Source organism: Nuphar pumila, chromosome 1, assembly GCF_984573655.1.
Source record: "Nuphar pumila chromosome 1, dmNupPumi1.hap1.1, whole genome shotgun sequence".
Taxonomy (NCBI): Eukaryota; Viridiplantae; Streptophyta; class Magnoliopsida; order Nymphaeales; family Nymphaeaceae; genus Nuphar; species Nuphar pumila.
The window spans coordinates 544,818-569,387 of record NC_143249.1 but is presented as its reverse complement, the minus strand read 5'-3'; the positions used below and the strand labels follow the sequence as shown (position 1 = coordinate 569,387).

At 39.4% G+C, this 24,570-nt stretch overlaps 1 protein-coding gene across 1 annotated transcript in view; it reads right to left on the bottom strand.

Moving 5' to 3' along the window:
* The window catches only part of LOC149847617 (HAD-superfamily hydrolase, subfamily IG, 5'-nucleotidase), a 161,339-nt gene that overhangs the window by 59,545 nt on the left and 77,224 nt on the right, over positions 1 to 24,570 (bottom strand). The window contains exons 8-10 of the mRNA XM_090002159.1: positions 4,378 to 4,483; positions 4,224 to 4,286; positions 3,990 to 4,043 (exon numbers count right to left, since the gene is read on the bottom strand). Coding sequence (XP_089858285.1) covers positions 3,990 to 4,043; positions 4,224 to 4,286; positions 4,378 to 4,483 — 223 coding nt within the window. The remainder of the gene's footprint in view (positions 1 to 3,989; positions 4,044 to 4,223; positions 4,287 to 4,377; positions 4,484 to 24,570) is intronic.

Here is a 24,570-nt window from a genome sequence, read left to right as displayed (position 1 = left end):
TCATAAGTTTTTTCTCATAGTTAAAGTATGCTGAATGTGATTTGTTTAAGTGGAATTCATTGTTTTCTCAGAATAAATTGGATTCAATCATGTGCTTCTTAGTGATGTTCGAGATACATTATCTGGTATGTCTTGTTCGGTCGATGTTGCAATATGCTGTTAATATTGTCATTTAATATGCTATAACAAATAAAAGATAGTTTCACTTAGTAGGGTATTACATTGGAAAACCTTGCCTAATGGACAATATGGGTTGAATACCCGATACGGGTGTTGGAACTATTAGCTTGTAGGCTATGACAATGAAACTGATGAAAAAACTTATTATAAATGGTTGAATGCCTAACTGGTTTAAAGACACCGGGCATTGTGCTTGACTGGTTTAAAGGCACCGGAGCACCTTGGATGGGTTATGCAATCAATATGGCAAATAAATGGGGACTGTCCTATTTCACCATAGTAAAATGACTAAGGTTAGGAATTCTACTGTTGTGGTAGTGGGGGGGAAGTTGGGGAAAATGCCCCGTACTTCGGGAAATAAATTAAATGAAAAGATTAACCCACTCAGTTCTTGGGCTTACCTTGGAGAGGGTAGGTGGTACAAAACTCTGGGGACACGTGTTTTGGTTTCGAGCGTAAAGCGACTCGTTGGTCCCAGTCCTCAGAGTTGGGGGACCCGGACTACCAATATATCCTAGGTGGTAGCTCTTTTGTTCTTCTGCAGAAGTTAGGGATGCATCCTGTTTTGGTTTTAGCCCTCGGGAGTTTCTCTCGGTCACTGGCCGCTCCTTTGGGATTTCAGTCACAGTTAGAATGTTCGGGTTAATGAAACAACCTTGAATAATATACCCCCGAACGTTCTCTTCTGTGATGGTTGCCTTGGCCCGTGTGTACCCGCGGGATAAGAAAAGATAAACATCAACTAGAACAGTTAGGTATCACTGTGTTGAAGTCATTAAAGAGACATTTGCATACTCTTTCATCATGCTTTATACTCGGTGCTTATGATGAAACGACATCCTAAACCGTGCATATATTAGTTAATTGAATTCATGTTATAGATGTTATATCGATGTTTTCCATGTTAGTGTAAGTTCTGCTTTAATTGCTTAATACCTTACTTGCTTAATTGTTGTAGTTGCATAAAATGCTTTTTATGCTTAAGTATAACTGTTACATGATCTACCTTTCTAATTAGATATATGTCCGTTATTGTTGTTGCATCGAATTCCTTATGTGTTTATGTTTAGACTGAAATTCAAACACGACACCCATATCACACACCTGACACATGATCTACTTGCAAAAATAATTACAGTTTTCCTACTTAGACGTGGTAGTCTAATTCCTATAACTTTTATCATTTTCAGGCACAGAGTAACTCTACGAGCAATGCGGGATGAGGCGTTGACCAAGACTTGATCTATTTGTTCCCTGGCGATCCTACTTTCTTTCAGTTGAAAATTTTAGTTTGAGATTCATAATGTGAAAAACTCTGATGTTGGATTCTATTATTATTGAAATAAAAATAAATGGTGTGGTTTGCTTTTACCTTCTTGTATCGTTCTGAAATGCTTAACCCTGGAATCATTTGTGGTTTCCGCTTCAAAAAAAAAAAATCCCTCAAATTTAGGGTTAAAATTTCGGGGTGTTACACCTACCTTCTTACGTATCTCCTCGTTCTGAATCTTATCTTTTATTGTATTTCCACACATCCATCTCAGCATACGCATCTCAGCTACACTCATTTTTTGAATATAATGTCTCTTGGCAGCCCAACATTCTGTACTATATAGTAAAGCGGGCCTAATAGTCGTCCTATAAAACTTTCCCTTCAACCGCAATGGCATTCTACGATCGCACAACACTCCAGTTGCACTCTTCCATTTCATCCACCCAACATTTATCCTATGATTTACATCTCCATCAATTTCTCCATACTTTTGAATGATAGATCCCAAATATTTGAAAGAATCATCCACCGGTATTTCGTGCTCACCAAGCTTCACTACACTCCCATCACTACTTTGTTGCTTACTAAATCGACATTCCATGTATTCTGTCTTACTTACTCAACTTAAAACATCTTGCTTCCAATGTCTGTCTCCATAATTCTAACTTAGCATTAACCCCAGCTCTAGACTCATCAATCAAAACAATATCATCAGCAAACAACATACACCACGGCACATTTTCTTGAATTGATCTCGTAAGCTCATCCATCACTATAGCAAATAGGAAAGGGCTTAAAGCAGATCCTTGATGTAACCCAACCGTTATAGGAAAATTGGTTGTCACCCCTCCACAAGTGCGGACATTGGTTACTACTCCTTCATACATATCTTTAATTATACTAATGTACTTGAGAGAAACACCTTTCTTCATCATTGTCCACCAGAGAACGTCCCTAGGTACTCTATCGTAAGCCTTCTCCAAATCAATAAAAACCATATGCAAATCTTTGTTCCTCTCTCTATTTCTCTCAATAAGTTGTCTAAGAAGATGTATAGCTTCCATAGTTGATCTTCCAAGCATAAAACCAAATTGATTCTCCGATATCATGACAATCTTCCTCAACCTAGACTCAATCACCCTCTCCCAAATTTTCATAGTATGACTCATGAGTTTTATACCACGATAGTTTGTGCAATCTTGTATATCACCCTTATTCTTATATAGAGGCACCAAACTACTCTTCCTCCACTCATTAGGCATCTTATTTGTCTGCCAAATCTTGTTAAAAAGATTTGTCAACCATTCTAAACCTTTCTCTCCCAAGCATTTCCAAGCCTCGATAGGTATACCATCTGGGCCAACTGCCCTTCTTGATTTCATTTTCTTCAAAGGTTAATACAAAATATGGACACCGTTGAATATATGGAAATCAAACAACTTTGACAGCAGTTTCATTTAAATAAAAAGAAATCCAACAAAACTACATTGTCATATAAGTGCTTAAGAGCTTTGTTCTTTCCAGATATTTTACCAGTTACTAAACAAGAAAGTTGCACAACATGATGGAATGAGAAACAGATCAAACAAAATAAAAGAACTGATAAAACCCTCCACCAACATACCTAAAAAGGCAGCAAAAATGGTTCCAAAGAGAAGCTAAGATCAACTAGCACATCTACCATTCCACCCATTTGATTTTTCACTCTTGATAACAAATACAAAGATTTTAATCTAGAGAAGGACGATATTAATTACTAATAGTGTGCCTTTCTTTCATTTCTAATGTATTACGTGATATATGAGACATCACCCTCAAGAAGTGAACATCTAAATTAATCCTTTTTTCTTTTAAAGGAAGACAAAGAATTTATTGAAAACGCAAAACAGTTAACGTAACAACATTAATCAGGTGACAAGCAGTCACCCAACAGAAACAAAACAATCTAAATTAAACCCTAAAGACCATAAACAAGACCAAGCATTGCCTAACATAGCTTTAGGCTACTGATCCTACTACAGAAGTTTCCAAAGGTATCCCTACCACATTCAGAGCCAGATTTACTAAAACTGTCAAAGTTAAGCACAAAGTGAACCAGGAGAGACATCATTCAAGATATTCTATCTTTGCTCAAACTTCATTACACAACATACCAGTTGTATGTCACCATCAAAACGTGGTCATCTTAAAGGGAAACAAGGAAATCATGGTGACATGCATAAGCAGCAAGATAAACCACATTTAACAATCTTGCAGCAGATGCTGCAGGAGCATTGCTAACCAATATACTGATGAAATCACAAAAAACTTTCTTATTCCAGTGACAACCAACTGGAAACTACCAGATCTAATGCTAGCACAAGCAATTCACAGATAAATCACTAACGGACTCAATTTCTTATCCCAGCATAACAAAATTTCAGCGTGAGTGTCCCTGATACTGGTTGTAATACTGAAAGTGAAATAAAGAAATAAAAATGCCAGTGGACTGGAAACTGGAAAGCCAATTGAAAAGCAAAAAGAGATTGAGAAGCACCTGTGAACTCGCTTCAATAGAAAGCAATTTATGCAGGTGAGCAACACTTCCTCCCTGAAACGTCAATTCCCAGAGCATCAATCTAGGGACTTCCATCTCTGTGTCAACTAAAATATATCACAAAATAGGCTATAGCAGAAAAGAATGAAAAAGTTTTATGGATACATTGATTTTGCAAAACAACAAATTTGTTTCTTGCATCCAGAAAGATGATAATCAAATTCCACACATTACCTGAAAGACTCTGCACCCTTTTCTCATCCCCTTGCTAGGTAATCTTGGTGAAATATTTCCCATCTTTAACAGAAATTAAAAAGGAAAATGAGAATTTGAGAAATCAAACCAGTATTACAAAAGTACGTGAAACAAAATAGTTTGTCACACTTGCCTGTGGTATAAGAGTGCCATTATCTGTGTTAAGTAGCATCCCAGTGTCCATTTCAACTTCAAACAGGTTTGCATGTTTGTCCTCATTAAAGAATCCTGGTTTTGCACTGCAAACAATCACAAATCATCCACACTAGTATGAAATGTCTTTGAACTTACCTCTTCACAGTGACATATTATCCATAGCAGAACAGTTTTGCACATGAAAAGGATGAAAACAACAGGAAATCAGAAACAGACTCCAGAACTCTTTCATCTTCTAAACTATGTCACATGGGTGCGGGTGCGGCACTTTCAAAAAACTTGGGTGCGGGGGTGCGGCAAATATATATATATATATATATATATATATATATATATATATATATATATATATATATATATATATATATATATATATATATATATAATAAAGTCCAAAAGTTGGACATAAATGACCCTGGGTGCGAACGCACCCAGGATCAGGTTGACCGCACCGGCTGCCGCACCCGCGTCGCGTTGCGTCGATGCGGGTGTGGCACCCAGTTGGCCGAGTCCCTGTGACATAGCTTCTAAACTACATAATTGGATTCAGCTTCTGAGAAACTAAGAAAGCTGGGAGTTGGTTACATATCCCGTTGATGAACCATTTGACATTGGCCGAGAAGTATATTTTAAGCAAAAAATGATGTCAGAGAACGATTCTTATTCTAAAAAACAAATGGGCAGAGACGAGCGAGCAATACATCAAGTGCTAAAACTAGCACATTTTTCTTGAACAGTCAGAAATAATTATTACACTAAATAAGAAAATTGGAAAGAAAAATATCAAAAGGGGCAAAAAAATGAGAAGAGAATAAAAAATAGGAATAAGTAGATACTGGTTGAGAAAGTGATGTTTATAGCCCTCACATTCTTCATTCAACTATCAATCTTACAGTGCTGTATGAGAGAAACACTTGATTCTATTTAGATCTACAATCCAGTCTGAAAAATACTTTTTCTTTACTCAGAGTGATATCATTAAAGTACAATTTGTGGCAATGAAAATCTAGAATCAATAAAAACCACATATTGTTACGAGCCCCATGTTTAGACCTTTGGTCCAGTGTGCTGCTTTTGGATTTGGGTGTTATATTGGGTTGGAGACTATGGATCAGCTAAGCTATTTTGGGTTGGGTCCATGTTACTTAGGAATGGGGAACCACACTTGTACTCATGGGCATAAATATCATGTTATATAGCCCATGGAGCCTATAGAGAAGGGCTCATGAGTTCATTGTGTACCTTTTGGCAAAATCAATTGAACGCTTTGAGTTTCTTGGCCTCTAGATTTCTCTAGAGTAGGATGGCTCTAGTTAGGAATTCTTAGCTGGGGATTTGGCTCTCTTAGAAAAGAAATTCTAAGTGACCCACTCACTCCATTTCCCTCTTTCCCTTTCATATTCCCTCCTCCCTCTAGCCATCCCACCTACCTCTCTCTCTTCCCCCTCTCTTCAATTCCTACTCAATTTTAATCAAAAACTCAAAAAAAGAAGAGCTGGTATTATTTTGGAATTAGAGTCTAGATTGTACATTTCACATCAAATTCAACCATAAAAATCCAAAATCTAGCCATAAAACAATCGAAATCCACATTAGCCTATTCCCAATTTACTAGCCGATCACCTTGATAGTGGAGATTTCAGTTTGCTGTCCCAAATTCCATGAGGATTTGTTGTTGTTGAGCATAGTGTTAAAATGTAGAGATATATATGTAATGAGATCACGAAGTCTTCACACACCTCAAACAAGAGGCAAATGCAAAAACCACAATAGGGGCACAAACACAATAGCCACTTAGGGGCTTAGAGGAACACACAACACATAAAAAAATATAATCTTTATTATACATAAAATGCACACAAAATGCATACATGTCAAGGGGCTCAAGGCCCATATTTATACACAAAGGAGGGAGTGAATGGCTCTTAAAATATAGTTGTTGGGGGCTCCCAGCAGCTATATTGTCAAGGACATTAATGCCCTTGACAATATAACAAAAGTCAAACAACAAAAGATAAAAGGAAAAATAAAATTAAAAAAAACAGTACAACCCCTAAAGGGTAAAACATATTACATGTACAATATATATATATATATATATATATATATATATATAAGAAACACTTATATTCTAACATCCCCCTCAAACTCACGGAATCACAACCGAGAGTTCGCCAAGGAGAAAGTGGAATTTCGGGGAGGGCAGTGCTCAGAAGGTACATATGGTAGAATGATTGTCTTCTTCAGGAATTCTTCACAGACATAATGGCAATCCATTTCTACATGCTTAGTTTGCTCATAAAATGTATGATTGCTTGCAATATAGACGACACGCTTGTTATCACAGCATAATCTTGAGAGTTCAGTTATGTACTTAGTTGTCATAGGCGCTAGCCGGAGCCTAGGTGGTGAGCCATTAAAAAGGCCTAAGCGGAGCCTAGGCGGTACCCCAAATAAAAAAATTAAAAAAGAAAACATAATAAGAAACATGTTTACAACATAAAATCAATCAACAATAAGCACTAGACAAATAATATGTCATTGAACACTGTAAAGCAATTATATTTCATAATCATAACCTGCTCAAACAAATTAAGAATAAATTAACAATTGAATAAACAAACCATACAACTAACAATGTGAATGAACAATGCACAAAAAATAAAATCATGTATACAAAAGAATTAACGACGATAGACATAATACAAGCAATAGACAAATTTTGTCTACTACTTCATTTCAGTGTGAAGCATGTCAATTGGGCAAGCATCATCGGAGTTCGTTCCCTTCTAGTCAGAGTTAGTCCAGTCATAAGGTCTTTGAGCTTCTTCATGCGGATGTATGGGGTCCTAGTAAGATTCCTACTAGGACTCAGTGTCGATATTATCTTGTTATTGTTGATGATTTTTCTAAGTTGTCTTGGGTATTCTTAATAAAAGAAAGATTTGAAGTTCTTAGTATTATTAAGTCATTGATTCTTGAAATAAAAACTCAGTTTGAATCTGTTGTTAAGATTATCCGCACTGATAATGCCCTTGAGTTCAAAACAAAAGCCTTGTTGCAATTTTATCAAGACCATGGCATTAAACCTCAAACCTCCTGTGCCTATACTTCCCAACAAAATGGGGTGGTTGAACGAAAACACAGACATCTTTTTGATGTAGCACGTTTTAAAATGTATCTAATATATATATATATATATGTATATTCTGTATATTACAAAATACCCGATAGGGGTAGTTTTGTAATTTCACATAGTTGTTTTAGAAAACAACTATTTTCAATTTTCATTAAAATGTATTTTTCTTTTTTATTTTTTCCTTTTAATTTTTCTATTTTTTAAATAACAAAAAGGGGCTCCAACATAGAGTCGTTGGAACCCCCCAACGACCACAAATGTGACCGTTGGGGGCTCCCAACGACTCCATGGGAGCCCCCTTTTGGGCTCCCCTTTTGAGGCATTTTGCCTCCTCTTCTCTCCTCTCCCTTTAGTATAAATAGGGGTGATCCCCTTGTATATTTTTCATTCTTGAGAGCTTTCTCTCTTCTCAATAAGAGGCTTTTTATATTGTTGCCTTCTTAAAGGCTTATGCTTGTATTGTCCCTTTGTGGACTTGTGATATTGTCTCTTTTATTTATTGTTGTAAGTGCTTGCATGCACTCTTTATATTTCCGCAATATCTCATTACATGGTATCAGAGCCACTCGATTCTTGAAGGAAAGGTGTGGTTCGTGTTTTTCATATCTAGTAGATATCTTCTCACTTCTTGGCAACATCATGGAGACAAAGATTGACCTTTCTTTCAAGCTCAATGGAAAGAATTATATGATGTGGGCATCGGCAATGGAAAATAACCTCAAAGGGAAGAAGCTTTGGGGTTTTGTCATGGGTTCTGTTCCGAAACCTAAGCTTATGCTCACGAAGATTAAAGAAGGTCAAGAAAAGGCTCTTGAAGGAGATGCTCGCCTCAAGGCTATTGAAAGTCATCAAAAGGAAGTGGAAGATTGGGAAAGCAATCACGCAAAAATCCTTGCGTGGTTTATGAATAATGTAGAGCTTAAGGTATGTGCTAATATAGCTAAATTTCGTAGAGCCAATGAGGCTTGGTCCTTTATGAAGGGTATGTATACCCAAAAGGATCTTGCAAGAGCATACTTCTTGCAAGAAAAGATTAGAACCACCAAGCAAGGTGATTCTAGCATTCAAGACTATTATAGTGTTTTAAACCCATTATGGGATGAATTGGCTCTCTTGGAGCCAAAATGGGTTTCTATGGAAGATATTGATTTAAGGCAAAAACAAATGGAACAAGAGCGATTGTTTCAATTCCTTTTTGGGCTACGTCCCGAATTTGAGCAAGTGAGATCTTCACTTCTCCATAGATCTATTTTTCCTCTTATTGACGATGCTATTGCCGAAATCACTCAAGAGGAGACAAGGCTTGGCATGAGTAAGCATGTTGATGAAGTCCTTGTCGTATCCAAACCGGGTAATAATGTTAGAACCTATAAGCCTCCTCATTTTGGAAAACAAGGAAACTACAATGGAGGAAGAAAAATGATTGTTTGTCATTATTGCAATGAGCCGGGTCACATTAGACCCGCTTGTCCTAAGCTTATTAGAACCTTCAAGCCTAAAGTGGCTTCTCTTGAGGAAACCACCACCAAAGAAGATGAAGGCAAGGACAATGACATCAAAGAAACTCTTGGACAAATATCTATGGCTCTCCAACAAATGCTAAAAGTTTCTTCTTCCACATCGGGTGCGGCTATTGCTTCATCATCTTCACCCGGTACGTATTCTTGGATCCTTGACTCCGGAGCTTCGTTTCATATGACCCCTCATGAAAATGCACTTATTGATGTTTGCACCAATTCAAAGGACTCTTGTGTCTCTACGGCCGATGGAACCTTTTTAAAAATTTCAAGTATTAGCTCTTTTAAAGATTCACAAAATTTTTGTGCTCCAAAAGTAAGAGTTGTTCCTAAACTAAATTTAAACCTATTTTCGGTTTCTCAAATTGCCGACCATGGATGTGAAATATCTTTCTCATCTAATGGTTGCTTTGTACAGGATCTCCGGTCCGGGAAGCGGATTGGGCAAGGCCATAGAAAGGGAGACCTCTATTATATGGACCATCTTGATCTCCCTACAAACTTTTTTTGTTCTTATGTCCAAGAAAAAAACATGGAAACTTGGCATAAAAGACTTGGTCATCCAAGTTATTCCAAAATGTATCTCTTTCCTTTTGGAAACAAATTTTGTAAGGAAAGAGAAATTAATTGCAAAGATTGCATTTTTGGAAAAATGAAGTCTATTCCATTTCCAACTAGAACTTTTCTTTCATCAAGGCCTTTTGAATTGGTGCATTCGGATGTTTGGGGGCCTTCTCCGGTTATGTCTAAAGGGGGTTATTCATACTATGTTACGTTTATTGATGATTTTACTCGGTATGTTTGGATTTATTTCCTTAGTCATAAATCGGAAGTATTTACTTTCTTTAAAGATTTTCATAAAAAGGTTCAAAATCAATTTCAAAGTAACATATCTATTTTAAGATCCGATTCCGGTGGCGAATACTTATCTCACGAATTCCAAAACTATTTAACCCAAAATGGCATTTGCCATCAAAAGTCATGTCCTAGGACTCCCCAACAAAATGGCCTAGCGGAAAGGAAACATAGGCACATTATTGAAACCGCTAGAACATTACTTATTTCTAAGAATATTCCAAAGAAGTTTTGGGCCGAAGCCGTCTTAACCTCAACCTATCTAATCAATAGAATGCCCTCTTCTAAGTTAAAAAATGCTTCTCCCTATGAAAAACTCTTTAAATTTTCACCCAATTTCAATCGTCTTCGTATTTTTGGTTGCAAATGTTTTGTCCTATCACACAAAAGGGATAAGTTATCTCCAAAAGCAATTGAATGTGTTTTTCTAGGATATGGTGAAAATAAAAAAGGGTATAGATGTTATGATTTTAAGAATGATAAATTATATATTTCAAAAGATGTAACATTTCTAGAAGAAGAAAATGGTTTTGATAAACTAGAAGAAACAAATGAAATTGACTATATATTCTTATATGATCTTATTGATGACATACAAGAAGATTTTCTTGAAAACATTGATGATTCTCGTGAGGTATCCCCTCTTGACATAACACCCTCAAATGATAGTGATTCTAATATAAATGTTCATGATAGCGATACCAGTATAAATGTTTACTCAAGAAGAAATCAAGAAAATCCTATTAGTGCCCTCGAAAAATACTCTCAAATTTCTGAGGAACCACAAGTTAGGCATTCTTCTAGAATATCAATACCCCAAATAGGTTTGTATCCTATGATTCCTTAACTCCCAACTATCGGGCATGTTTAATAACCTTACACTCTTATTTTGAACCGGCACACTATAATCAAGCTAAATCTATACCTCATTGGGTTGAAGCAATGCAAGTTGAACTTAATGCGCTAAAAAAGGCCAATACTTGGGAAATAGTTAATCTACCCTCACACAAAAAACCTATTGGTTGTCGCTGGGTCTTCAAAGTTAAAACTAAAAGCGATGGCTCTTTAGAACGATATAAAGCTAGATTAGTTGCTAAGACTCCCAAGAATATGGCATTGATTACGAAGAAACATTCGCTCCCGTAGCTCGAATGACCAGTGTTAGGACTTTAATAGTTGTTGCATCAACCAAAAAATGGCCTATTTATCAACTTGACGTAAAAAATGCTTTTTTAAATGGAAGTTTAAGTGAAGAAGTTTATATGGATCCGCCACCAGGAATAAATATTAAGCAAGGTCAAACTCTTCGGCTTTTGAAGGCATTATATGGCCTTAAACAAGCTCCTAAGGCTTGGTATGATCGTTTCAGTGATATCATGATAAAGTTAGGATTTCACTCTTGTTATACTGACACTGCTCTTTTTGTTAAACATGCAGGTTCTAGTATCATAATTTTGTTGCTTTATGTTGATGATATGATTATCACTGGGAATTATCAAAATAGTATTATTAATGTTAAAAATATGTTAAAAAATAATTTTGATATGTCTGACTTAGGTTTTCTCAGATATTTTCTTGGAATTAAAGTTGCATATTCTCCTAGAGGATATATTTTGTCACAGATGAAGCTTGCTGCAGATATATGTTCTAAGTCTGGGATTTCTGATGATAAGAAAGTAGAGACTCCCGAGGTTATTAATGCCAAATTGCGGTTGGAGGATGGGGTTCTTCTGGAAGATCCTACACCTTACAGACAACTCATTGGGTCTCTTACCTATTTAACCATCACCAGACCAGATATCACTCATGCGGTTCACTCTGTTAGCCAATTTCAGCATGCTCCTACAACTGTACATATGAGTGTTGTTCTCCGAATCATCCGCTATATTCGGAATACCATCAATAAAGGGCTATTTCTATCATCTTCTTCTTCCTTGAATCTTCTTGCTTATACTGATGCAGATTGGGGAGGTAATCCCAATGATCGAGTCTCAACTACTGGTTTTTGTGTTTTTCTAGGAGACTCTTTGATTGCCTGGCGATGCAAGAAGCAGCAGAAAGTTTCACTATCATCCACTGAAGCTGAGTACCGGGCTATGGCAACCACGACAATGAAACTTGTATGGCTTCGCAGTTTGCTTAAAGACATGGGAGTTGATATCACCGAAGCCTCAAAGCTATGTTGCGACAACAAGAGTGCCATCTATATTGCGAGCAATCATACTTTTCATGTGTACAAAACATATTGAAATGGATTGCCACTATGTCCGTGACGAATTCTTGCGAGGAACTATTGCTCTTCCGTATGTCACTTCAGAATATCAGTTGGCGGACTTCTTCACTAAAGCTCTTCCGGCTCCTCGCTTCATGTTTCTTCTTGGCAAACTTTCTGTCATCTCCCCGGAAAGTTTGAGGGGGGTGTTAAAATGTATCTAATATATATATATATATATTCTGTATATTACAAAATACCCGATAGGGGTAGTTTTGTAATTTCACATAGTTGTTTTAGAAAACAGCTATTTTCAGTTTTCATTAAAATGTATTTTTCTTTTTTATTTTTTCCCTTTAATTTTGTATTTTTTAAATAACAAAAAGGGGCTCCAACATAGAGTCGTTGGAACCCCCCAACGGTCACAAATGTGACCGTTGGGGGCTCCCAATGACTCCATGGGAGCCCCCTTTTGAGGCATTTTGCCTCCTCTTCTCTCCTCTCCCTTTTGTATAAATAGGGGTGATCCCCTTGTATATTTTTCATTCTTGAGAGCTTTCTCTCTTCTCAATAAGAGGCTTTTTATATTGTTGCCTTCTTAAAGGCTTATGCTTGTATTGTCCCTTTGTGGACTTGTGATATTGTCTCTTTTATTCATTGTTGTAAGTGCTTGCATGCACTCTTTATATTTCCGCAATATCTCATTACAGCACGTACCATTATGATTCAATCCAATGTTCCTGCTTCCTATTGTGGTGATGTTGTTATCATAGCTTGTTATCTGATCAACCGTATGCCTTCATCATCCGTGGACGACAAAATTCCTTCGCACATCCTAAAGCCCAATGCTCATCTTTTCTCTTTCTCGCCCAAAGTTTTTGGGTGTATTTGCTTTATGCATAAACTTGGACCTGACCGTGATAAATTAGCAGCTCAAGCAATTAAATGTATTTTTATAGGTTATCCAAAGAACCAAAAGGGCTATCGATGTTATGACCCTAATTCTCATCGGGAGTATGTCAGTGCAGATGTATCTTTCCTGGAGTTTGTTCCATATTATTCTCATACTAGATCTCAGATGCAAGTTGATCTAAATGACTTCTTTCCCCTTCCTATTTCTCCTTTCCCTTTGGAATCTGTACCTCCATTACCGGGTCCCACTCTACCTTCCTCACGGTTTCACAATCCCCCATTGGTATATGTGTGTAGAGCTCCACCTCATCCTGAGCCTTCTCCTAAGGTAAGTATTCCTGATGACAGTTATCCTCATGTTGATGATAACAGGCCAATAGCTCTACGTAAGGAGACACGACAATGTACCTTATATCCTATATCTCATTTTGTGTCTGATGCCAAAATTGGAAGTCAGATGAAAGTGTTTATTTTCGCCTTATCTTCTGAAACTATTCCTTTAAACTATTAACAAGCAGAGCTTGATAGTAGATGGAAGCAGGCAATGCAAGAGGAAATGGATGCCTTATTGTCTCAACAGACATGGGACCTGGTTAATCCCCCAGTGGATGCAGACATTGTTGGATGTAAATGGGTATATACCATTAAGTACCACTCAGATGGTTCTATTGAAAGATACAAGGCCAGATTAGTAGCAAAAGGGTATACTCAGACATATGGTGTTGATTTCTTTGAAACTTTCTCTTATGTTGCACGAATGGGTACCATCCGTCTAGTTCTCTCTGTAGTTGTTCACCATGGATGGTGTCTGTGTCAAATAGATGTGAAAAATGCATTTCTATATGGGTATCTGTCAGAAATAGTATACATGCAGCAACCTCCTGGGTTTGAGGTTAAGGGGGAGTGTCAGAAGGTGTGCAGGTTAAAGAAGGCGATATATGGTCTGAAACAAAGTCCTCGTGCATGGTTTCAAAAGTTGTTTGACGTGATGTCAAAGTTTGGCTTTAAGCGGTCAGCGTCAGATCACACATTATTTATCAAGAAAACTAACTCAGGTCTAGTTGTTACGGTGGTATATGTGGATGACATCATCCTTACAGGAGATGATATGAACAATATTGCAGCTACAAAGGCTCATCTTCAAAAGCATTTTGTTACAAAAGATCTTGGTCCTCTTATAGATACTTTCTAGGTATAGAAGCTGCCAGAAGCAATGAAGGCTTGGTTCTGTCTCAACGTAAGTATGTTCTTGATTTATTAAAAGAAACAAGAATGTTGGGAGTCAAACCAACAAATATTCCCATGGATCACAAAGTTCAGTTGTTGGAAGAAGGGTCAAAACCTGTGGATAGCAAAAGTTATCGCTCATTAGTAGGAAAGCTACTATGTGTGACTGTGACAAAACCGGATATTGCTTTAGTAGTAAGCAAGATTAGCCAATTTATGGAAAATCCGAATGAAGTACACTGGAATGCTGCAATGATGATTCTCAGGTACTTAAAATCTTTCCCTAGAAAAGGGTTATTATTCAAGAAAGGGGGAACCCTGGAGATAGTTGCCTACTCTGATGTTGATTATGCTGGATCTTTTAAGGATAGGAAATCTACCACTGGATTCTGTGTGTTTATGGGAGGTAATTTAATTTCATGGAGAAGTAAGAAACAAACTGTGGTTGCTAGGTCGAGTGCGAATCAGAATATAGGGCTATGGCCCAAACAACAGTTGAATTGATGTTGGTTCAAAATGTATTAAATGATCTTCAAGTGAAGGTCTCATCTCCCATGGTGATGATGTGTGATAATCATGTGTTTCATGAGAGGACAAACATATTGAAGTTGACTGCCACTATGTAAGAGATATGGTTCAAGCTAGGGGTGGCAAAACCTGACACGACCCGCCAACCCGCCTCTTAGGCGGGTTCGGGTTTGGAAAAAATGAACCCGTTTAATAAACGGCTCGACCCGCCTAACCCGTTTATTAAACGGGTCGGGTTCGTGTTAGGGGTATGTCAACCCGCCAACCCGGCTGACCCGTTTAATAAACGGGTTAGTCGGGCAGGTCAACCCGTTTACCCGAACCCGTCAACCCGCAACCCGTTTATAACTTTATATATATATGATTCTAACCCTAAAGTTAGCATTTTCACTTTTCCAGTTCTCGCTCCTTCTTACCTAGCCGCAGCCGATAGCGAGTTGCGAGACGCCGAGAGGTCCGAGACCCCTTTCTCACTCGACATCATCCACCGCTCTCCCTCCTTCTGTTTTGGGTGTCTCTCTCTCTATTTCTTGCAGCATCCACTGCTCTCCCTCCTTCCGTTGTGGGTTGCTGAGTTGCGTTTACAGGTCCACAAGCAAGTGGAATACCAACAACAGGCTGCTACCAGTGCCTCTGCATCTTTTACTGTGGAGGATGCACATCCATGGGGTTTCTCTCAAATTGGGTTGAGGCTTTTGTAGGGTTTTAGTTTTTCCTCCTAAAATTCCATTTTTCCTTTTGTTGGTGTTGTTTTGGCTGGAATTTGAGGGTTTCTTTTATGTTTTTTTAGTGTATGCTCTCAAGCTAATCTGCGCTTGCTGCCCTATCCAGTTTGGTTACTCAATGTATCAGATTAAGTTGTTTTTTACCTACAGCCTGTTTGGGCTTAGTGGTAGACCTATCGTTGGTGGCATGTTTTTGGTTTAAATATTTTGTTGTTGCCTTCCATCTTTATAAATACATAGTTCAGATTATATGGATAATGCATCTTTATACCAGCTAGGATATTCCATATTTGAAACAGATCAATAGTATTGGCTGTTTTGACATTGCCTGATTCTACCTTGCAGTACTGCGGTATGGTTGGAATTTTAGCACCACTTTGTGAAGAAACATTATACAAGGGTTTTCTGATGGTGTCTTTGACAAAGTGGTGATGGTGAGCATTTGAATTGTTCAGAAAGATGCAGCTTGAAGAGCTGAACCCTGATGCATTCACTCTGTCAGCTCTTTTCATTCTGTTTCATCAATTGGCAGTTTTAGACTTTTAGTTTAACTCATCAATCTGAAAGCCAGTCGGGTTACTCGGATCGGTTATCGTGTCTATGTTATTGGGTCAACCTGTTTAATAAACGGGTCCCCGTGTCGTGTAAACGGGTCGTGTTGACCCGACCCGTTTATTAAACGGGTTAGGCGGGTCGTGTCGGGTTACCCGTTTAATAAATGGGTCGGGTTCGTGTTTGCCACAGTCGACCCGTTTAATAAACGGGTCGGGTTCGTGTTGAGGTATGCTGACACGCCAACCCGCCGACCCGCCAACCCGACCCGATTGCCACCCCTAGTTCAAGCTGGACATATCTCTACCAACCATCTGAACTCGGAGGATCAAGTTGCAGATATGTTTACAAAGCCTCTTGCTAGGCCCAGTTTCTCAAAATGTTGCAGCAAGCTGAGCATGATCGATATCTATGCTCCAGCTTGAGGGGGAGTGTTAAGACTAGTCGACTATTAGTTATTTTCAAGTGTTTTATCCTTAAAGTTATTTATTTATTCTTAAAATATGGTTCTTTAGATTTTTACAAATAATGAGGGACCTCTTTGTAATTTGTTATTAGGCTAAACCTCTATTTAAACAAGAGGTGTTTAGCCCTAATGAGATTTGCGAATTTTCCCTCTCAGCTGCTCTCTCTCTCTCTCTCTCTCTCTCTCTCTCTCTCTCTCTCTCTCTCTCTCTCTCTCGGTTCCTGTGCAGTATTGGGTTTCTCCACAGAGGCATTGCATGGGAGACCTTGCCGATCACCTGTCTACTAAGAAGAGGTCGGTGAACGGAAGCTGGATTCACTTATAGTGCTGCAGCACTACACTTAGCAAGTACAGATGATTCGAGAGCGACTTCACACAACTCAGAGTCGGTAGAAGAGTTACGCAGATCGGTGTCCTTGAGAACTCACATTCTTGATAGGAGATATGGTTTTTGTTAAGGTATCTCTGACGAAGAGCGTATTTCGGTTCGGGAAAAAGGGAAAGCTGAGTCCCAAACGTGTCAGACCATTCGAGATCTTGGACTGGATCGGTGAGGCAGCTTACTGTGTGGCACCGCTTCCTCAGTACGCTCAGACCCATAACGTCTTCCACGTGTCCATGCTGAGGAAGTACGTTCACGACCCATTACACATCATTCACTACGAGGATATGGACATTAGATGGGATTTGACGTTCGAGGAGAGACCGATAGCAATCGTTGATCGATGAGACCAAGTGCGTAGATCGAAGATGATATCTCTTGTCAAGGTGCGCTGGCAGCACCATGGGTTTGAGGAATATACTTAGGAGCCTGAGGCTGATATCAAAGAGAAATACCTTGACTTGTACTTTGAACAATGAATGCAAAAAAATTTATTGACGAATTTTTTTTTTTAGGGTAGGATGTAAGGTCCAAACTTTTTAGAAAAAAAAAATCGAACCCAGGACAGATCCGGATCCGACCCGGGAACCCTAACACCCCCCGTGCTTATTTAAAGCACGTGATGGGTAGGGTTTCTCATTCGAGAAACCCTCCCCCTCTCTCTGTGCTTGCCCTCCAACCCCACGCAGCGCCCTCTCTCTCTCTCCGCTCGCACCTCTTGCCCCCGCTGCCATCTCCCCTCCCACTCTCCCGTTTCGGTTTGCCGAGCACACAACCGCCTCCCTCTCTGGCAGCTTCGTCGATGCCACCTCGCCGGACATCGTACCTCAGCCAACACCCCCTATTCCCACTCTCTCTTTCTCCCCTCCGCTCCATGACACGCGGCCGTCCCCCTCCCTCATCTTCTTCAGTTCGCCGGAGGAGAACCGACGTCAGCAACCCTCATCACCTCGCAGGTAACCCCCCTCTCCCTGTGTTGTCTTCTTCTTCGTCTTCTTCGTCCCCTTCGTCTTCCTCTCCTTTTCCGACAGGGGCGACGCCCCTGCTGCCTGTGTGCGACCGACCGGTAAGGGATTTGGCCCTGCCCCTTCTATTTTTCTGGCAAGCAAGGGCGGAGCCCCTGCCCCCCTTCCTGTTTCCCCATTTTCGCAGGGGAGGGGCCAAGCCCCCCCCCTGCCTTCCCGTTTCCGTAGGGGAGGGGCTCTGTGTCCCCTGTTTGCAGGGGAGGGGCCGAGCCCCTCCCCGTGTCTTTTGTTTGTAGGGGATGGGTCGATCCCCTCCCTGCTTCCTTTGTACGCAAAGGAGGAGCCGAGCCCCTGTTAAAACATATGTAATAATACCATAATACCCGATAGGGGTATTATGGTCATTTCACAAAGTACCCCATAGGGGTACTTATTTTGTTTCTCGTATTTCACTATTTTTTCTTTTTCTTTTTCTTTTTATTTTTGTATTTTTTGGATACCGAAAAGGGGCCCCACAATGGAGTCGTTGGGGCCCCCAACGGTCACATATGTGACCGTTGGGGGCTCCCAACGACTCTATTGGGAGCCCCTTTGGTCTCCTCTTCTTATAAATAGGGGGAACCCCCCATGTATGGTGCATTGCTCTTGAGAGCTCCTCTTCAATAATAGTGATATTATTTTTCATGTGTGTAGCCTTTTTATAAGGCCCTATGTATATCCCTTAGTGGATTTTCTCTCTTGTGCTTGTTGCATTTGTCCGTGTGGGACATAGTGAATGCTTTAGCATTCTTGGTTTCTTCCGCTTATTTCATTACATGGTATCAGAGCCATAAGATCTTCTAAAGGTAAAATCTTGTCTCTCTCTACTTCCTTTCTTTCTCACATCTTCCTTGTGTAGCAATGGAAGTCAAGATCGATCTATCATTCAAACTCAATGGAAAAAATTACATGATGTGGGCATCCGCAATGGAGAATAATCTCAAAGGCAAGAAGCTTTGGGGTTATGTAATGGGAACCGTTCCGGAACCCCAACTTAAGCTCACAAAGATGGAAGGAGATCAAGAGAAAGCACTTGAAGGCGATGCTCGTCTCAAGGCCATTGAAGATTATAATCATCAAATGGAAGATTGGGAGAGCAACCATGCAAAAATCCTTGCATGGTTTATGAATAATGTCGAACTTAAGGTATGTGCAAATATTGCAAAATTCCGCCGGGCAAATGAAGCTTGGTTTTTTATGAAGGGTATGTTTACCCAAAAGGATCTTGCAAGAGCTTATTTCTTGCAAGAAAAAGTAAGAACCACAAAACAAGGCGACATGAGCATACAAGATTACTATAGTGCTCTAAATCCTTTGTGGGATGAATTGGCTCTTTTAGAGCCTAAATGGGTATCTATGGAGGATGTGGTTCTAAGACAAAAACAAATGGAACAAGATAGATTGTTTCAATTTTTATTTGGGCTTCGTCCCGAATTTGAACAAGTGAGATCCTCACTTCTCCATAGATCCACGTTTCCTCCCTTAGAAGAAGCTATTGCCGAGATTACTCAAGAAGAGACTAGGCATAGCATGGGTAAAAGCATAGAGGAAGTTCTTGCCGTATCTAAACCCGGCAATCATGTTAAAACATACAAACCACCTCATTTTGGTAAGCAAGGGAGTGGTGGAAGAAAAATGATTATATGTCACCATTGTTATGAGTCGGGACATATTAAACCCGTTTGCCCAAAGCTAAATGGGGCATTCAAGCCAAAGGTGGCTTCCGTTGAAGAATCCACCACCAAAGAAGATGACGGCAAGAACGAGGATCTCAAAGACACTCTTGGACAAATCTCCTTGGCTCTTCAACAAATCTTAAAGGTCACTTCTTCCACCTCCGGTGCCGCCATTGCTTCATCATCACCTCCCGGTACGTACTCTTGGATTTTAGATTCCGGAGCTTCTTTTCACATGACCCCTCATGAAAATGCATTAACCAATGTGCATACCAATTCAAAAATGTCTTGTGTCTCTACGGCCGATGGAACTTTTCTCAAAATAAATGGTGTTGGAACTCTTGATTCTAAAAATGTTCAAAATTTCCTTGTTCCAAAAGTTAGAATAGTTCCAAAATTAAATCTTAACCTCTTTTCCGTTTCTCAAATAGTCGACCATGGATGTGAAATATCTTTCTCATCCCAAGGGTGCTTTGTGCAGGATCTCCGGTCCGGGAAGCGGATTGGGCAAGGCCATAGGAAGGGAGACCTTTATTTTATGGATAATTTAATGCTTCCAAATACCTCATTTTGTACTTATGTCCAAGACAAAAATATTGAAACTTGGCATAAAAGGCTTGGACATCCAAGTTACTCTAAAATGTATCTTTTTCCTTTTGGACACAAGTTTTGTAAAGAAAAAGATATCAATTGCAAAGATTGCATTTTTGGCAAAATGAAGTCTACTCCTTTTCCTATTAGATCCTTTGTGACAACAAGACCTTTTGAATTGGTGCATTCCGATGTTTGGGGGCCATCTCCGGTTCTATCTAAAGGTGGTTATTCATATTATGTTACTTTTATTGATGATTATACTAGATATGTATGGATTTATTTTCTTAATTTTAAATCGGAAGTTTTTAACTTCTTTAAAAAATTCCATGCAAAAATTCAAAATCAATTTCAAAGTCAAATATCCATTCGTAGATCTGATTCGGGTGGAGAATACTTATCAAATTATTTTCAAGCATATCTAAAACAACATGGCATTTGTCATCAAAAATCTTGCCCAAGAACTCCTCAACAAAACGGTCTAGCGGAAAGAAAACATAGGCATATTTTGGAAACCACTAGATCCTTACTCATTTCTAAAAATATTCCTAAAAATTTTTGGGCCGAAGCCGTGTTAACCTCCACCTATTTAATCAATAGGATGCCATCTTCAAAATTGAATAATATCTCTCCTTATGAAAAACTTTTTAATATGACACCCGACTACAATCGTCTTCGGATTTTTGGGTGTAAATGCTTTGTTCTTTTACATAAAAGAGATAAATTGTCACCTAAAGCAATAGAATGTGTATTTTTAGGATATGGTGAAAATCAAAAAGGCTATAGATGCTTTGATCATAAAAACAATAAGTTATTTGTCTCCAAAGATGTAACCTTTTTAGAAGATGAAAATGGATTTGACATATTGGAAAAATCAAATGAAATTGATTATATGTTTATCAATGATCTTTTAGAAGATTCAAATGATGACTCTTTGAGTCATCCGGAAATTTTAGAAAATACTCATGATTCTCATGATGATGATGTATCACCAACTAATGGTGACAATCTCCAAGTATACACTCAGCGTGAGGAAGCCCAACCTATTAGTGCTTTAGAAAAATTCTTGCGGCTTAATGAACCCCTAGAAGAAACCTCCCTTAGGCGTTCTTCTAGAGAATCAATTCCACCTAATAGGTTTGTCTCATATGAAACTCTTTCACCTAAATATAGAGCTTGTCTAATAGCCTTGCATTCTTACTATGAACCCTCCCATTATAATCAAGCAAAAAGTATACCTCATTGGGTTGAAGCAATGAAAGTTGAACTAGATGCTTTAAATAAAGCTAAAACTTGGGAAATAGTTCACCTTCCTCCAAATAAGAAAGCTATAGGATGTCGATGGGTCTACAAAGTCAAAACAAAAAGTGATGGTTCCCTAGAGCGCTATAAAGCTAGATTAGTTGCTAAGGGATACTCACAAGAATATGGCATCGATTATGAGGAGACTTTTGCTCCCGTGGCTCGCATGACAAGCGTTAGAACTTTAATTGCGGTAGCATCATCTAAGAAATGGCCTATATTCCAATTAGATGTTAAAAATGTCTTTCTTAATGGTCAGTTGAATGAAGAAGTATATATGGATCCTCCGCCGGGAATCAGTGTTAACCAAGGTCAAACCCTTCGGTTATTAAAAGCCTTATATGGTCTTAAACAAGCCCCTAAGGCTTGGTATGATAGATTTAGTGCTATCATGTTACAATTGGGATTTCGCTCATGTTATACTGACACTGCTCTTTTTGTTAAAAATGCAGGTAATAGTATCATCATCCTTCTGCTTTATGTTGATGATATGATCATCACTGGCAATGATGAAAGCGGTATTCTTAAAGTTAAAAATATGTTAAAACATAATTTTGATATGTCTGATCTGGGTTTTCTCAGGTACTTTCTTGGCATAGAAGTTGCATACTCTCCTCGAGGGTATATACTGTCACAGATGAAGCTTGCTGCAGACATATGCTCCAAATCTGGGATTTCAGATGATAAAAAGGTGGAGACTCCCGAGGTTATCAATGCTAAACTACGACTGGAGGATGGAGTTCTGCTGGACGATCCTACGCCCTACAGGCAACTCATAGGCTCCCTCACCTATCTGACTATCACCAGGCCCGATATTGCTCATGCTGTGCACTCTGCAAGCCAATTTCAGCATGCTCCTACATCTATGCATATGAGTGCTGTGCTCCGGATCATTCGATATATTAAAAATACTTTGACTAAAGGGCTATTCCTATCCTCAATCTCTTCCTTAGATTTACTAGCTTATACTGATGCTGACTGAGGAGGAAACCCAAATGATCGAATCTCAACTACTGGCTTTTGTGTATTCCTAGGAGATTCGCTAATTGCTTGGAGGTGCAAGAAACAGCAGAAAGTCTCATTGTCTTCTACTGAAGCAGAATACAGGGCTATGGCAACCACTATAATGGAGCTGGTGTGGCTTCGAAGTCTTCTTCAAGATATGGGAGTCGAAATTACTGGGGCTTCGAAGCTTTGTTGCGACAACAAAAGTGCTATCTACATTGCCAGCAACCACACTTTCCATGAGAGGACGAAACATATTGAAATGGATTGTCATTATGTACGTGATGAATATCTTCGTGGGACAGTAACACTGCCATATGTCACTTCAGAATATCAACTTGCTGATTTCTTCACCAAAGCCCTGCCTGCTCCTCGCTTCTTGTTCCTCCTTGGCAAACTTTCGGTCATTCCCCCGTAAAGTTTGAGGGGGGGTGTTAAAACATATGTAATAATACCATAATACCCGATAGGGGTATTATGGTCATTTCACAAAGTACCCCATAGGGGTACTTATTTTGTTTCTCGTATTTCACTATTTTTTATTTTTCTTTTTATTTTTATTTTTGTATTTTTTGGATACCGAAAAGGGGCCCCACAATGGAGTCGTTGGGGCCCCCAACGGTCACATATGTGACCGTTGGGGGCTCCCAACGACTCTATTGGGAGCCCCTTTGGTCTCCTCTTCTTATAAATAGGGGGAACCCCCCATGTATGGTGCATTGCTCTTGAGAGCTCCTCTTCAATAATAGTGATATTATTTTTCATGTGTGTAGCCTTTTTATAAGGCCCTTTGTATATCCCTTAGTGGATTTTCTCTCTTGTGCTTGTTGCATTTGTCCGTGTGGGACATAGTGAATGCTTTAGCATTCTTGGTTTCTTCCGCTTATTTCATTACAGCCCCCTCCCTGTGTCATCTGTTTGCAGGAAGGGGGTCGAGCCCCTCCCCGCTCCCTCTGTACGCAAAGGAGGGGTTGGGTGCCTCCATGTTCCCTCTGCATTCTTAGGCAGGCAGGGGCTTTGCGTCTCCTGGCAGGCAGGGGCAGAATCCCTGCCTCCCTCCTCGAATCCCTTGTCGGGTCGGGGTTGGGCTCGGCCTGACAACCGAACTCACACCTCGTCCCTTTGTTTGTGCAAGCTGGGGTCGAACTCGGCCTGACAGTCGAGCCCACCCTTGCCACCCCCTTTTTATGTTTCGAAATGGGGGCCTAGCGAGCTCACTCATCCGAGTGAGCTCAGCCCCCTCTTTCTCCTTGTTCGGGGTTTGCAACCCCCTTCATTTATTTTTGAACATTTGTATGAGAACTCACCCTTTTGTTCTTCACAGCTTGCGCAACGGAGCCCGCTCGCGCCCCGCGGCCCAAGACGTACATTACTTACGGTCAAAGATGTACGCAACGCCGCAACTCTCCAAGGTAGGGAAAATTTGCCCAAAGGACAATGGACAAACTAAAATAAAGCAATTAAAATTAAAATTTAAAATGGAAAAGAAAGGACAATGGACCATATATATGTATATGTATATCTATATTCGTACGCCTTTAACTCAAGGATGTGGTTTCGCGATCCTTGTTTTTTTTACTTTCCTGTCTTTACTGCTTTCTATTGTCATCGCGCTTGATGTACACAGGCTTTTACTTTCGCATTTACTTTCCTGTCTTAAATGCTTTCTGTCTTTATTGTTCCTCTTTTTACTTTGTCGTTGCGCTTTATGTGCACAGGATTTTGTTTTTGCAGTTTTCTTTTGTTCTTTATTGTTTCTTGTCTTTCATGTTTATGTTGTCGTCGCACTAGAGTGCATAGGCTTGTATTTGCTTTTACAATTTCGTACTTACTTTGCCGTCACGCATTATGTGCACAGGTTGTTGCTTTCGCATTTCTGCTCTTGTTTTTCCTTGTCGACGTACTTAGAGCGCAGACTTATATTTTTGAGTACTTGTTACTCCTTAAATGCAAGTCTCGCAGGGTGCACAATAGCACGTACCATTTTCGCTCTTTTCGAAAAAGACATGAATTTGCGTACAGGCGCTATGGTCTTGAGAGGAGGTTTCCTTACACGGATTCCAACTTCTCGGGTACG